The sequence below is a fragment of the Myripristis murdjan genome, chromosome 16 (assembly GCF_902150065.1).
Source record: "Myripristis murdjan chromosome 16, fMyrMur1.1, whole genome shotgun sequence".
In the NCBI taxonomy this organism is placed as follows: Eukaryota; Metazoa; Chordata; class Actinopteri; order Holocentriformes; family Holocentridae; genus Myripristis; species Myripristis murdjan.
The window spans coordinates 10715142-10732201 of record NC_043995.1 but is presented as its reverse complement, the minus strand read 5'-3'; the positions used below and the strand labels follow the sequence as shown (position 1 = coordinate 10732201).

The following is a 17060-nucleotide window of genomic DNA, read 5'->3' as shown; positions in this document are numbered from 1 at the left end:
AGGGTGTGCAGGGTAAATTGCATGCACAAGCACACACACACATACACACACACACACACACACACAAGCAAAGAGTGTTGAGTGTACGCATTCACACACACATGCACATACACAGACACAGTCAGACACACTCTCTGTTGGTCCTTCGATTATCTCGCTAGATCGACGTCTCACTCGGCGGGTGTTTGCTGAGGACTCAAGGAAGTGCCGTGTCGAGTGTGAAGCTCTTTGGATGATTGATTCTACAGAAAGCTGCAAGCAGCAGCACCAGATTGACCCGATCCAAACAGGCGTGTTTTGAACAGGCATTGCACTACTACGTTTAATCAAGAACTGAAAAAAGAAAGAAATCCCAAACTTGTGTCAATGGGAATTCCCAAGTGATGTCATACATAATGAGGTACCCATGAGGTACATGTGTATGCAAGTTGATTAAAAAAAAAAAGCTATATTTTTACAGCAGCATCATTTAATCCAGTGAAACACAAGCATTTTAGCAACATAACCCTGACTTTTTAGCATATAAAATTGTTTTTGGTAAAACTGGGAACAGTGTTGTGTCTGAAACAGAAGTGTAAAAGTGTAAATGTTGACTTGCCAATCAAATATGCAGTTTGATTTTTATCCAGATTTAGATACATTTGCGCAAAAGCACAGTCACGCCATTGCTTTTGCTTATGCCACTTGTCCAGTAGACCTTGGGTGGTGTAGACCAAACTACTTATCAAATAAGATGTAATAGATTGTTTGTTCCGAACAATATCAGCGTTGAAATACTGACATTGTTATGGCAGTCATTTTCTTTTGTTAACTGCCTGTATTTTCTAACTGTACCACACCAGTCAGTTCAACAAGAATGGACTCCAAAATTAATAAATGTGTAATCAAAATAAACATCTTATGACATCAGTTGTGCATCTGTACGGGGCAATATGACCACCAGATTCTGTGGGGGACAGCACTGCCAGTGGTGCGACACTGACCACCTGAGGTTTCACCAGGGGTTGACTCTCCAGAGGGATTACAGGTCAATGTATTCAGTGCAAATGATTCCTGATTTTTTTGTCAAATCACAACTCCACATTATGTGACACACTATAGATTAGCTTATTAGAACATCGAAAGCTGTTTCCTCAAACAGAAGAATCTTAGAAACAGGAAAGGACCCTGCTGCAGATCTTTCAGTGCATTCCTCACATTTTCCCTGATGTAGATTACAAATTGCAACAGTTTGTTGGTATTGTAAGTGTAATGGCTATACCTGTGACTTCTCCACAAGATTTGTTGTGTGGTAGTACCACTGTAACACATGAATGCATGACTAGGCTCAAGTACTTTGCAGCACCTGTTGTTTTTGCCTTCTTCTGGGTGGATGAGGAGTGGAGCAGTACTCGAGTTGAGGGGGAATGAGGGTGGATGGCATCCCCCCTGAAATAAAAACGGTCAAAATCATCACCCCTGTAAAACTGCCGTCCTCACTTTTCATCAAGTGAAAAAAAATTGACCACCCCCCCCCCTGAATATTTTTTACAACTCGACTACTGGAGTGGAGCACTTGTAGGTGACAGATGACTGAATTTGAATTGATAAGGCATTTCCCAACTTTTATATGTTCTGGACTCTGGACATTGACTTTCTTTTAGCTGTGAACCCCCTTTTGAAGAAAATTTCTCCTTTTGATATAAAAAGATATTTTGGCTTGCTTCTCTGCCATAGGACTTACTTGAAAACTGACATAGTGGTGACAAAAAAAAAAAAAAAAAAAAAAAAAAAAAAAATAGTATGTCATGCATTTTTTCTGGTGAGTCACGTGATTGCGTGTAGTCTGCTTTATTCAACACTATCGCCAACCAGTACTCGTTCAGTTTGTCCCTCTTTACTTTCCGTCGCTCCAAAACAAGTATGGCGGCCTGACACTCATGTTAACTCTGTTTTGGTAGTATAAAACCTGGTTTTATTCCACTTTAGAGAGAACATTGCCGCAGAAATCGTTATCAAACAGAATAAGAGCAACATTACGACTATGTGAGTACTTATGCCAACATTTGTCGGCTTTCCGTCTGTTAAAAACAACCAACACGTGGGTAGAAATGAGGTTAGCCGCCAAGCTAGTTAGCAAGCTAGCTCTTGGCTTGCAAATGACAGTATGTTATTAAACTGTCTATTTGGTCGTGTTTGTTTGACCAGTGCGGTATCACATAACAGACATGTTTAGGTGGCGTTAGTTATCAATTGCTTTGGACATTTTAAAGTGTTTTTTTCAGTGCACCAGTTACCGTTATCCAATCAACTATTAACTATTAGGCTACACCTGACATTCCCGTGCTGGCTAATCGTTATCATCACCAGAGATGAGGCGGAGAGCAAATGCTGGGGTTAATAATGGACATGTAAAGTTATCTGTATTACAAGTTGGGGTAAACTCTCTCTCTCTCTCTCTCTCTCTCTCTCTCTCTCTCTCTCTCTCTCTCTCTCTCTCTCTCTCTCTCTCTCTCTCTCTCTCTCTCTCCCTCCCTCCCTCCCTCCCTCTCTCTCTCTCTCTCCCTCCGTTCTTACTACATGGTTTGTTGACATGCAGTGAAATTATTTAAAAAAGCCTGCTGCCTGTCTCAGATTAACGTGAGAAGAAAAAAAATCAGTTGTGTATACCATAGTGGTTTATTATGTTATTCGATACTCCCAGTTTCAAGTGTTGAGGTAAAATGCTCAACACTCCCAGCCCGGTGAGACATCAGGGCTGGGATGATATGTTTATCTCCTGATTCGATACTATCACGATACTTGGGTGCTGATTCGATATGTATTGCGGGGTTGGTATTACGAGTTTTTGCGTTTTTAGTTTTTTGAATTATCCTCTAGTTTGTGAATGTAAAGTTGCATAAATGTGTGATTATCCTAGAGGTCACAATAAGTTTATACATTAACGTCAACATTTAAAAAGTGATTTCACTACAATGAAATGGCTACTATGGGGGCTCACACATGAATAACATAGGGCTCATTGAATCCACGAGAGTCTCAGCTTTCCAGTCAAACGTAATTTATGCATCTCCAAGACTGTTTAAGCCCCAGTTTGCACAAATACAACATTTTGTAATAGGTGACCAAAACACATTTGTATTGCATGCAAAAAACTGCATACTTCTTGCCCCAAAACTGCATGGGATTGGCGTAGGGTGGGGAGATCCGCGGGTTCACACAGAACCCATTTTCATTTAGATGTCTTGAGGTCAGAGGTTAAGGAACCTCTTCGAAAATAGCCAAATTCTTTTTCCCTCGCGAAAATGTAGCCTAACTTTGGAGCAATATTTAGTCCCCTTGCTCACAAGCTAGCATGACATACGTGGTATCAATGGATTCCCTAATTAATCTAGTTTCATATGATAACATACCTTTAGTTACTTTTCTGATTCACCTATTTTAAAAAATCAACTTAAAAAATGTAAAAAAAAAGAAAAAAGAGAGAGAATTGCGATACTTAAGTCAATCGATTTGTTTTCTGCCTATGAGACATAGTCATGGGTAATGATGCTCCGACTGAGGTTATGTCTGCCTGTTTCACAGACCATCATGCCGTCTGCCTGTGACTCTCTGATCGATGACATCGAGGACATGGTGTCTGCTAGCGACCCCACTCCTCATGAGAGACAGTCTGCCAGGAAGACCATCATTCCCCGGGCCAGGAAGAGAAAAGAGCAGCTGCTTAGTGAGGAGCTTCAAGCTGACAGGTATGTCAAATCATTGATGCGTTTGGCTGGATTACGATATGTGTGGACAAAGCTGTTAGTAGGACAGAAAGTACTAGCTCAGTAGAGAACAAAATGGACAGCTGTAACAACGATCACACCCACCATAAAAACAACGCATTTGCACATTAAGTTATCTGCTTATCTGTTGATCTGTTTTTCTGGAGACTCACAGATGATCATCACATGACACTCATTGTCACATAGAGATGTCCCATACAACATGTGTTAACTACTAGGCGTGTTTGTTTGCTTTTCTAGTGTGATTCCTGGCACACAGAAGATCTGGATGAAAACATGGGGCTGTAGTCACAACAACTCAGATGGAGAGTACATGGCTGGACAGCTGGCTGCCAGTGGATACAAGATGACTGGTAAGAGCTGGACAGAGGCCTGTGTGAGGCAGGAGGTGTGGATGGATGGATGGATGGATGGATGGGAGACTAGAGTGAGGAATTCATCAGTAGATTCGTTGTAGGGCTACATGATACTGGAAAAAAGTCATTGTGATATATACATATACATATATCTATTGTGATATGAAATGATACAGGAAGTTTCGCTAGACACATGTTGTGTGTTACTCATGTATGGATGTACAATTCATTATCATAATTTTCATCATTATTGCACTTAAAAAGTCTTTTCTAACCAAACAAAACCTGCCTGCAAAGTGACTATAGCACATTGTGTTGGTGATGCTGAAATGATATATCGTGCAGCCCTAATTCATGGTTAGCAGTTCAGTTTTGATATATTTTTTTAAATTATTGGAAAGTCCAAGCCAGAGCGTTTCCTCAAACAAATGAGCTCTGTGATGCACTCAGGTGGCTGCATTTGGAGTGGCAGTGAGAAATGGTGTCTCTTTCAGCTCCTCTGTTTTCCACAAAGGATTATCCTTTGGTGGAGTATAGTTTTATTTTGCAAAATTCAAATTAAAATGTTAAAACAAATTAAAAGAGTGCTCCAAGTTACTCAGTTTTTTTTGTATATTCTCATATTTGTTTCAGTCATTGTTTTGTTCCATCCCAGTCTGATCAAGCGTTTACTTACTGGAGGGATAAAGGTCTGAAAATCATCACAGACGTGTTTATAAACAATCACTTTGCATCTTTCATGGAGCTTAAATAAACTCTCTCCCTTCCTGAAGCTCATTTTTTAAAAATCATTTACAAGTCAGACATGTCCACCCAAGAAGCAGGCTTTTTATACTCTCATGAAACACCCTGATTCACCCTGAAACATTTTGTTTCAAAACGTGTATTTCTGTTTACTAATATGACTGATCATGGCGTGCAGGGAGGGGATGGAGATGATCCATTTAGGTTCAGTTCTTGCCAGGTTGCATTTAATTCAGTTCAAAGTCATGCTTAGATTACATTATTCTAAGAAAAGATTAGCAACGTGTCCTAATGTGTCTGATGTTTGTGCTAGATGTAGCCTAACCTTTGAACCTGAATTGAACCTGATGTGCAAATTGTCTTGTTTGGTTGTTCTGGAGCTTCTCTTGCTCCGCCCTCTACTGTGCAGCAGACCGTCATGTTTTTTATGAAGGTTATGTTAGCTGGTAGAAAAGAGGATAATTCTCAAGGAATGGAAGGCTCCCACTTGTTTTTCCAGATGGTTTCGGGAAATGGTCTCAGGTATACAACTTGAGAGGCTTCATAGCAACAATTTTAATGAAATATTTGAGAATATATCATGAAACATTCATTAGCTGAAGTCCCTGTGGTGCGATACCCTGTTTTGCTATTCTTTGCCATATGCTTTCTCTTTCTCTAATATAGACTTGTGTACGCTGAAACATTGATGTACCCATCATATTTGAGTCTGGGTTTTTTGGTTAGGTTTTTTCTTTTCTTTTTGTGGTTTTTGTCTTCATTGATTTTTGTTCTGTTTTTGAATGTGGGGTATGTATGGTAGTGTTTCTGTAGCTGTATTTTTTTTTTTGTTTGATGAAAAATAAATTAAATATAATATAAATGGAATGACATGGAATTCCAGAAGAGCTGAAGTTTAAATGCAGTTGCAAAATGCACAGTTTTGGTTTTCAGCTGTGTATGATAGTACTCATTTCACAACATAATGTCAACATGTGGCAGTAGAACAAAGGCAAACCAGCGTAATTATGACAACATCAGAAAGACAGAATTTAATGAAGTAAATCCTTACAACTTTGATGATGGATTAGCTACCGGTCCAGATAATGTATTTAAAGTGATTTGCAGTTCTGGTAGGGAATCCAGCTGCAGGTAGATAGAAAATGGCCATTAAGGTGAGACGGCGGATTGAGGGATGTAGACAGGTGCAAACATAAACCTGAGAGCCCTGGCAGATGAAGCCACGCTGTTGACTTCAAATGATGTTCACAAGGTGAGGATGGGAGCTTGGGAGGGAGGGAGGGATAGATGATGGATGATTTAAAGAAGGACAGATGGAAGAATAAATAAATGAGTATTTTTGATGTATGCATGTAAGTATGGATGTAAACATCATTTGACAAAACACACTGGGTGTAGATGGATAGCCTGCTGCCAGTTGATGGTGGGAAATGCATAACCAGCTGGCTGGATGGATGGTTGGGTGATTGCTGGGATAGAATATGGTCTGATTAAGATAAGAGGATGGATTTTAGGCTGATGAATGGAAGATGAGTGGAAGAATGAACAGATAAAAGGGTAGATGTCTCTTAGAACTACATATGTTGTCAACTAATGAACACGGGCGTAATTATTTCCTCGCTCATTGAAGCCAGTGCTGGACTGACGTCACTAATATCTGTAACCACACGGGGGCAGCCTAGCTCTATAAATAAGCCATGTGGTGTGTACCTTCATAGCCTCATGCTCATCTTTCCCTGAGCTCCAGTGGAGTGAATTGATGGTGTAGTAACTGCTGAGGAAGAGGGCATTATGATGATGGGACTTCACTTAGACATTTGGAGTCAAACACAACCTAATATGGGATTTGGTTGTTTCTCTACCAAACTGGTAGAGAAACAATTTGGTCGATTTGGTTGTTTCTCTACCAAACTGGTACAGTGGTTAGGAGTCGGCCAAGCCTTCAGCAACAGGCAAACAGTCAGAGACAAAATTTGCCTGCACTCCAACAGGCAACTGGTGCACAGAAACCATTAATTTTTAACCAGTTTTCTTTTATTTCTGTATTTTTTTGTGTGATTTTTATACCTGCTTTCTGAATTGTGTCCTGCTCACATTCCTGATAATGCAGCCATGTTGTTGTGTTTTGTAATTATGTGACGTCATCGGCCACCGTGCTGATGGGGGGTGCTGCTCCACAGCGATGGTTCTTCAGCTTCAACACTGACCCAAATTTGGGACATTTAACAATACAAATGATTAGGGATGCATAATATTGGATTTTTTGCTGATAAACTGATATTTTCGAACTCTTTTGGCTGATACCGATATATGCCCCTATTTTTTTCCACTTAATTTCAGAGAACGTCAAGTCTCTCCTGTAGTGGCATTAAGATATTTTGTCTAGTCTTATCATGATGGTCCACTGGCAGATATAGACATAAAATCTCGTGCTTTTCAAAATGTACACATTCACTGTGCAAAATAAGAAAACCATTTAAGCTTATAAAAGTTATGTAAAACATGCCACATTTATTTTTAAATGGCATATTCTTTCAAACACAACTGTAAGATTCATCCTGCTTGAAGAGTTTGTCAGGACAAAAGCAAAGACCAGGACAAATTTGACCTGTTTCACATATTTGCATGTCATATTGCCAGCAATTTTCATTTCAGGCCAATACAATATTTAATTTTAAAGCTTATATCGGCCGATATCGATGACATGCTGATATTATCATAAATCCCTTCATATTATCTAAGGAACTTTCCATTATTTTATCACAAGCTTTTGGGATGCCTCAGAAAAGATTGTTGTGCAAGAAAGATGCAGGCATGAGTAGCAATTGATGATGTCACTTTAAATCAATGAAAAGTGTAATAAACCTGTAAATGCAATACGTTGAATAAATGGAATAATATTTCATTATTAAACTGTGCAGCACTGATTACTTCACACGTGATGTAGCATATTACATATATGGTATAAATACATTTTCAACACATTTAGAGGGACATTTTTTTTTTTTATGATGAATTGATGAGATTTTATATATTATGAGTTGCTGCAGGATGTTATTGATGTTAGAGCAGGAGCCTCAGCAGGAAACCATACTGAAATCCAGTCTGTAGGCCTGGGGAACGCATGTGGACTATAAACTGTTGGTGTGGTTTGACTTCCTGTTTCTAATTTATTTTCATATTAAAACACAGCAGACAACACATGTAGGCCCACGTGAACCCGAATGCCGTTGTTCCATAAACCGTGCAAGGTACATCATGTTTGACAAGCTATCAGATTTCAGATTTCACAAAGAAATGCTTGACTTACTGGAGTGAAAGCTTTTCTCTCACCCCCTGTGGTTTTGCATGTCATTTGCATGCTGTCCAGACGTACTTTGAACTAGGTTACCTTAGGTCTTTTATGAGGGTTTAAGAGTAAGTGTGTGTGTGTGTGTGTGTGAGAGAGAGAGAGAGAGAAAGAGAGAGAGAGAGTGAAAGAAAAAGAACGAGAGACAGAATATCTGTATGTGTGTCTTGGACTGACCCAGATTATTGTCAGTTACAAATAATCTTTTGTGTGTGGTAGTCAAATTGTGTGTGTGTGTGTGTGTGTGTGTGTGTGTGTGTGTGTGTGTGTGTGTGTGTGTGTGTGTGTGTGTGTGTGTGTGTGTGTTCTGGGGTCATGTGTGTGTTTGTATAAGTATATTCCTGTTTTCTTCTTACACAAAGCCTTACAATTTGTTGCCAGGTTTTTAAAAATGCTTTTTTTTTTCCTGGCCAGACATCTTTTGTATGTATGAGCCAGTTTTCTTTGTTTGTGTGTGTGTGTGCATGTGTGAGCAAGTACTTGTGCATGCATGTGTAGAGTATGTGTGTTTATATAACTTTGTGTGTGTGTGTGTGTGTGAGAGAGAGAGAGAGAGACACGGAAACAGAACGAGAGAGAGATGATATTAACCCCTCAGGCGTTGCTCCCACCAAGGGGTCTCCACATTCATAGAGGGACATTAATCACACACTTCAAACATGCAAATTTTCAGACGCACGCACGCACACTCACACACTCACACACACACACACACACACACACACACACACACACACACACACACACACACACACACACACACACACAAACACAGAGTTGAATGAATGAATTGGATTGAACACAGGCCATCGTTTTCCCTCTCTTCTTCTGGTAGTTTGGGGGTTTAGTCTTTTATCTTTTTCACCTTTCTTTGTTTTTCTTCTGTTCTCTGTCCCATGAACTCTGATATCACCTCTCTCTCTCTCTCTCTCTCTTTCTGTTTTTTTCTTTCGCTCATTCTCACTTGCTCTCACTCTCTTAGTCTGCCTTGCTTTCTCATGGTTTGCTGTCTCTTATTCTCACACGTATTCTCTCTCTCTGTCTCTCTCTTTCTCAGCTCATCTCATCTAAACCAGTTCCTGTGTAAAATGTGTCAGACGAGAGGCTTTTGATGCTTTCGTGGTCTAATTGCTTCATGGAAGATCTGTTTTGACTCTGTAATTTAGAGAAATAGCTCAAATTGTCCTTCTGGAAACAAGTGCGGTGAAAACCTGTTGTTTGTAATTGCTGAGTCGTTTTCTATACAGGCTCTGTTTTGTTTGACCAATGTCTGTATCGTAGAACTTGATTATAGGAGATCCCCTCTCCAAGATGCAGTTGTCATGGTGAATGGTGAACATAACGATCTGCCAGGAAATTAGTTCAAATTAAGTTCACACCAGCTGTTTGTGTCTGTTGAGTTTGGCCTGTATTCGGGAGCGTGTGCAACATGGCTGGCCACAGATAGTGGCTGACTGAGCTGTCTAAAACCATTAGTTATCAAAGTGGGGCGCACAGACCACGCAAGGGTCCTTTAGGGGGCTTCACGGTGTCGCTGGCAAAATGACCAAGAGTTTGATTTCATTAGAATTCAGTTCATGAGAAACCATTTCAGTCTGGAAATATATAAGAATGACGTTTTTGACATCAAAACATAGAAAACTGCTGTTAGGACCAGAATATACAACTTGTTAGTGCTGTGTTGTGTGCCCCAAAGGACAAAGAAGTGAATGTGTGTATCCTACAGGAAGTTTTCACCACATGAGTCAGTAGTGCACACTCACAATAGTGAAAATAAAATGGGTCACAGTTGTACTGGGTTAAATGTTTAGTGGCTTGCAGGTAGCCTTTGCATATCATTTACATGTGTGTGTGTGTGTGTGAGGCTATATTTAGGGGCCATATTTTGATGACATGTTGGTCCAGGCTTGGTGTGTGTTAACATGCATGTGCCTGCTTCTGTGCTTGGGTGTGTGTGTGTGTGTGTATGTGTATATAGAAATATCTATCTATCTATCTGTCTATCTATATGAATACACACACACGCACACACCTGACACCTAGTATATATTATATGGATTAAACTATTGGGAATCATTGAATTCACTCCACTGGACTCTGGAGCGGTGGCAGTGTGTTCTGTGGAGTGACAAATCATGTTTCTCTATCTGGCGGTGTGATAGATGAGTCTGGGTTTGGTGAAAGCCAGGAGGACATTCCCTGCTTGACTGCATTGTGCCGACTGTAAAGTTTGGTGGAGGAGGGATAACGCTATGGGCTAGTTTTTCTGGGCTCGGCCTCGGCCCCTCAGTTCCAGTGAAGGGAAATCTTAATGCTTCAGCTCACCAGGACATTTTGGACAATTCTACGTTTCCAGCTTTGTGGGACCAGTTTGGGGAAGGCCCTTTCTGTCCCAGCATGACTGAGCCCCAGTGCACAAAGCAGCTCCATGAAGGCATGGCTGTGTGAGTTTGGTGTGGAGGAACCTGACTGGCCCGCACAGAGACCTGACCTCAACCCCATCCAACACCTTTGGGATGAACTAGAACGGAGATTATGAGCCAGGCCCTCTCGTCCAACATCAGTGTCTGACCTCACTAATGGTCTTCTGGATCAACGGGCAAAAATTCCCACAAACACACTCCAAAATCTTCTAGAAAGCCTTCCCAGAAGAATGGAAGCTGTTATGGCTGCAAAGGAGGGACCAACTCCATAATGATGCCTATGGATTTAGAATGGAATGTCATAAAAGCTCCTCAAGGTGTAATATGGAGGCAGCCCAGTACTTCTGTCCATAAAATGTATGTGTGCATACATGTGTGTTTACCTTGTTAATGCCAGCATTAGTTTCTTGCTGAGGTTAAAATTGTAGTCAGCTGCGTGAATGTTTACCATTAGAATGAGTACAACAACTCACATGCGTGCAGGTGTGTGTCCTACAGGGCCTACAAGCCTCTAGGCTGCATGGCTCTCTATCTGCCTTGGCTTTCCATACGCTCTCTCTTTCAGGGGCCAGCCACACTTGTCAGAATACAGATATATTTTGACAGATTTGTGTCCAGTGGGTTGATATGAAATGTTAATGTGGTGGGTGTGACAGAAATAAAGTCAAGAGAAAACATGCCAAGAATGCTGTACTAAAACTACTGCTTCATAAAGGAATGCACTAACAGATTAGAACTAAAAATACAACACAAAAACTGATGTGGAAAACCTAATCAACCCAAAGTTTTATCAGGGTTTCTACCTTTGTGTTTGTAATCCTTTAACGATGAGCTATGCAACAGGGTGGAAGGACTGTAATGGGCTTAATCATGACTAAATTGTTTGTCCAGAAAAATGTTCAACTGGGTTGAACTTTGTCTGTCGCAACAGGCGGAAATCAGACCGAGACAGACAATGGGCAGCTCTCATTGAAAATAAATTGAGATGAACGTACACGGTCAGATGCAGCAGATTAGTGTGGCCGCCCCCTCGCTCCTCTCAGCAAACTACTTTAAAGGTCAGAGACTCACTGCTAGAGCTAAAGGATTAGTTTGGTCTCTGTCTCCTTCTCTTCCTCTGCTTTTTATCTCTGTCTCTTTCCCCTCATTTGTCTTCTGTCTCCCCTGCTTTATTTCCCCTGCATTCCTTTTGTTTCACACTTTTTCCATTCTCTCCATCTTTACCTCTCTGTATGAATACCCTCTCACTGTGTTTCACAGTGGAGTTGCTGGAAGGAGAAATTGCCTGTCATGGCCAAAATCAGAGGAGATTACACTCAGGACAGGCTTGGGTTCTTTTGAATGGTCTGGTCTGGTATGGGAAGTGAGAATGGCATGAAATGGTTGGGAGTGTGTGGGAAAGAATGGATTAGACTGGAATAGCACGGACTGATAGACTTCTGAAAGGTTTAGTGTCCAGTCACTGATGAGACTGAATATGAAACTTTACTGCTATTTTCTCTAGTATATCACAATTTGGACAGTATCATTAATGAGTGCATGTGTTTATATCTGTATAAGTGTATTTTTGTTTTGGGGAGAAACTATTAGTCGGCTGATAGAAAATTGATCATTATAAATTTTTATAATCGTTTAGTCATGTCAGCCATTTAATGAGTAAGAATCCCAAACATTTGCACATTCCAGCTTCACTAACAGCACTGGGATGCTGAGATTTGCTTAATTTTCTCTATTTATGTCATTAAATCAATACTTTGTCTTATTTTGGCTGCTGGTCAGATTAAGGAAGCAATTTGAAGACATCACTTTGGAAATGTGTCACCGTATGGCAAAGATGATATTTTTGCCAAATATGCTAGACGAATAAAAACTGAGGTATAATTCATTTTTAGAGGCTCACCTTTCTCTATGAAGACAGCTTCCCATAACTGCTTGTCGTATTTTGTGATACCTAAGAGACAATTTGATCAATCAGTTAATTGACATATAATAGCCCTACTTTTATTTGCACTCTCTTTAAAGAGAGTGCAAACAAAGACATCTAAGATGTCCAGTTCATACCTGCTTGTCACCTGATTGGTTGACTGTTTCCAGGCTGACCAACAAACAGATTGAAGCCTGTTTTAGTTTCTGCTCCACGGTTTGACCCGATGTTGTTCAGCACAGCACAGTTTAGTGAAAGAGTTTGGACAAAGAGAGAGCTCTCTCTGCTCGCCTGGCTGTTCGCTCTGAAAACATGACATCACCACCTTCCCTCTCTGTCACCTTCCTCTCCCTCCCTCTCCTCTCTTTTCTTCCTGTCTTTCTCTCTTTCCTGCCTCCATCCCTTCCCTCCTCTTCCTCCCCTCTCCTTCTTCCCTCCCTCCCCTCTCCAACTCTTTCTTTCTTATTAAACCATGACATCACCCAAGATTAGTCGTAGTAGCAGTTCGGTCATTGGCCTCAAGGTGGCAGTCTTGGCTCACAGAAAGCGCTCTTTGTCCCTGATTCTCTGAATCAGGATGAGGTCATCCTCCTGAAAACACTCTCTCCCTCTATTCTGATTCATAGTTTTCTTGTAACTTCAGTCTTTGGATATTACACGTGTAATTGTGTGATACTGACAATTCACACATGAAGCCAGCTTTTTGTTAGAAAGCCTACTGAAGAAATCATTGTAATATGATTTTGAATGACATCATGCAGACCCATGACATGACAAAAACCTTATTCGTAAAGCTTGAGAAAAAGTGGCTTTTGTGCATTATTCTGTGTTTATAGTGGAGAGATTTCCTCAACTGAACATAAAACAAGTCTGCAGATGGCAATCTATTGCTTCTTCTTAAAAACACAACATAGTGGTGTGCTCTAGATGATGAGAAACAGACTGCTCCTTTAGATACTGGACTTAGAGTGTGTTTCGAAGATTTTTTGCCCCTTTTTAGATATTTTAATCTAAAGAAAGATGGGAAGACTGGGGCAGAGAGGGGAGATGATACAGGCAAAGGTCCTGGGCTGCATTCAAACCCTGGACAGTCTACACTGCATACACCACAGCTTGCAGCACCACCAGGACACCCCAAGCATGAATATTTTTACTTCAAACCTCTCTACTCTCTCCTCTCTAGTTTTATTTTCATTAGGCTGGTGGTATGTAACTAGTGCTCAAACTCATGTAGCATTCCATTTACTGACCACCATCCTGCTCATGACCAGTTCTCTCAGCTGAGGTGACAAATAAGTGGCCAGTCCATTTATTTAGTCATTTTATTGGGTTTTTAATTGGCGCTGCAGGAGAGATTGAGGGTGATACATAGTGAGGTCATGTTGAACCTCTAAAATTAAGAGGCATTACTTGTATGACTGGTAAGCACATGGTTCCAGTTATGGTCCAATTATTCAGATTATAGAATTTCCTTTTCCCTGTTTCTGTTATTGTTTATTGTTTCTATTTATTTTGTTTGTCTTAACCTGATCACCTCTTTGAATCAGAGACTTGGGTTACCACTACTCCTCTATGCTTTCATTGTTGCAGCGCTGGTTTACTACCCAGCAGATTTCAGCCTGGCTCGTCTTGAGCAGCTGTTCCTCTGTGTAACCAAAGATGGCACTGTTTATCCATGATAATGCAGTGGGAGCAACTCAACTGAATTTGGCCACCAGAACAACGTGCCAAATAATGACTTCATTGAAAGGCGTGCATACATGCACACACACACACACACACACACACACACACACACACACACACACACACACACGCACACACGCACACATACACATGCACACACCCTTCATGGAAAGTCACACCAGGATATTTTGATTGTTTTTGGCTGCTCTCTTCCCCTCCCAATCTCTCCTCTGTCAGCCCGCAGCACACACAGCACTTCAGTTATGATTTTACATACCGGTTAGGCAAAATGACTCCCTGGTACACAATGTCAGCCAAATGAGGCGTTCTCAGTTCCTGGTTTGGGTACAGATGGTTGGAGGATATAGTTTTCAGAGAGAGGGTGTGGGCTGTTGTGATAGAGTGATATGCAGACTCAGTGGATCAGCAGGTATTACAGGTGTTGCTGTGGATAGAAACAAGCCGGAGGTGTCAAACACAATGTGATTTAACTGCGTTCAGATAAAGGGGCACTTTGAATTGACATTTGATATGAAGTGCGTGGTTAACTATTGATGGAGAGCTAGATGGATTAGCAGGTATTACAGCTGTTGCTTCAGAGCTGAACCGCTTTGTATCGTTGAGCTCGACATGATGTGCCTTTCTCACCAAAAGCAATGTGGCTTTATTCAAATATTAATTCAGATTTAAATGTTTTATGCACAATTTTCATGACACAACGCTAAAACAAAGATTAGAATGTTAATGGGGGTGATTATGTGAGAATAAAGTGAAAGTGGGATAATTTCAGTCACGCATTTCCTCACATTTTCCATTAGAATAAATTAATTTAAATATTTCTCATGGCCAACATTTGGATATTTAGGTCGCTATGATGTTTAACTGTTCTCATACAGCTCACACTGCAATGGTGTTAGGAGCCATGCCGCTGCTCTGAGTGAGAATGTATTACATCACTGTGGAGTACTCTCGCTCTGTGTGTGTGTGTGTGTGTGTGTACGTATCTTGCATACACGCCGTCTCATTCATAAATCGGAGTGTGTGGGGATGTTGCGATTGGCTGTCTGTCTGCCACGCAACATTACACGCCGCGATACTATAGCCAATGGAAACTTCCAATGCTGTCTCTGACTCCACCTCACACACACTCACACACGCGCTACGCACACACACATAGCCTCCTCACATACATATTTGCTCCTCTCTCGCACAAATCACAGATGTGGTGGGAATTGATACTGTACAACACGCAAGTGTGTGAGAGAGGCAGTTCAGTTTTTCGGCAGTCGCCATTCTGCAAGATTTGATATTTCGCGTGGTGTGTGTATGTGTGAGAGAGTCTCGGCATGCATGCGCTGTCTTTCCACTATCTCGCAAGAGTGTGTGTGACAGTGACTCCCACTTTGCTGTTTGTGGGGTGGCAGGAGAGAGAGCGATCGAGAGAGTAATGGAAGAAAGAGGTATATGAGACAGTGGAGGAAGAACGAGCGAGCGAGGGAGTGAGCGCGTAGAAAGATGTAAGGAAAGACGAGAGCAAGAGTCAGCGGGGGAGGGAGGAAGACGGTGGGATGAAGGGTGCACTTGAAGCCAAAATCAGCCAAAGCGATGGATGGCGAGAGCGAGGCGTAGAGGGAGAGCGATGCGATGCCAGGGAAAGGGAATGAGACGCTCTGGCAGAATGAGACAGACCATGCCAAAATCTGCAGAAAGGGAGAACCGACAGACAGAAGGAGGGAGAATGAACGGAGCGCAGAAATACTGTACATAGAAAGGGGGAGGGATAGGTGGGGAGAGAATTTGGGAACGAGAGAGACGGATGAAACAAGAGGTACAAGGAAAAACAGACCCAGTGCTTGGTGAAAGGAGGCATGGAGGTGGTAGAAATCGGTACTGATGACATAAACCACCAGGTGACACATTTGTCCCGAATAGAAAAATAGTAAATCTGACCCAATTTAAAGCGCATACGCAACAGAACTCCTGATTTCTGGAAACAAACACTGAATTTTCACGCCTCATTAGTGTACATATATATACTTTTGAAATTTATGTGTGAAATGCATTACCCTCAAGGTTATAGCAGCAAGTTTTTAACAGGTATACTTAAAGGCTGGGTGATACGGACACAATCAGGTATCATGATATCTTTGATTGAATATCTCAATATTGTCAATATTTTTGGCAGTATCGTAGGGATGACTGTTGGTGCTCACATGGGATGTTGACGCACAAGAGTGTGAACGGTCATTAGTAATGTCGATGTTATGACCACGCAGGTAGAGACAATAATGGAACAGCTACAACAGTCTAATAATTTGAGAAAATTGCATCTTTCTACCTTTATACAGCCTATAAAACCAGAAAATGACAACACATATCCCACATCACAATACTTCAGTCTCTAAAATCCAACACATTGTCTAATCTGTTATCACACTGTTGATATAATATCAGTATATGGACTAGACTGGAAATCTGGATTAGAGAATAAATCATGTTCTTCCCTCCCTTAACGTCTGCCATGAAAGTGCCCTTGAGCAAGGCATTGAACCTGTTCTACAAGGCCGTTGCTGTAAATGTGAATATTGGGTCACTTTGCCTGGGTACATATGGGTTAAAAATGCACTGATGGGCATTGTGTGGGTTATTGGCATAAAACTAGGGCTGACAAACTGCAGCTGCCTTTGCCCCCTCTCTGTTTTCAGAGTACTTGGTTTAATAAATCAGTAAATTGTCATTGGAATTTGTAAAATCCTCATCTCAAGAAACTGAAACGAAAGTGAACCAAAAATAGTGAACAGTACTGAATCT

At 41.1% G+C, this 17060-nt stretch overlaps 1 protein-coding gene across 1 annotated transcript in view; it reads left to right on the top strand.

Moving 5' to 3' along the window:
* Positions 1 to 1893: 1893 nt before the first annotated feature.
* cdkal1 (CDK5 regulatory subunit associated protein 1-like 1) overlaps positions 1894 to 17060 on the top strand; it is a 318909-nt gene continuing 303742 nt past the window's right edge. Inside the window, exons 1-3 of the mRNA XM_030072443.1 lie at positions 1894 to 2025; positions 3565 to 3728; positions 4008 to 4120. Of these exons, the coding sequence (XP_029928303.1) occupies positions 3571 to 3728; positions 4008 to 4120 (271 nt within the window). The 5' untranslated portion in view covers positions 1894 to 2025; positions 3565 to 3570. The remainder of the gene's footprint in view (positions 2026 to 3564; positions 3729 to 4007; positions 4121 to 17060) is intronic.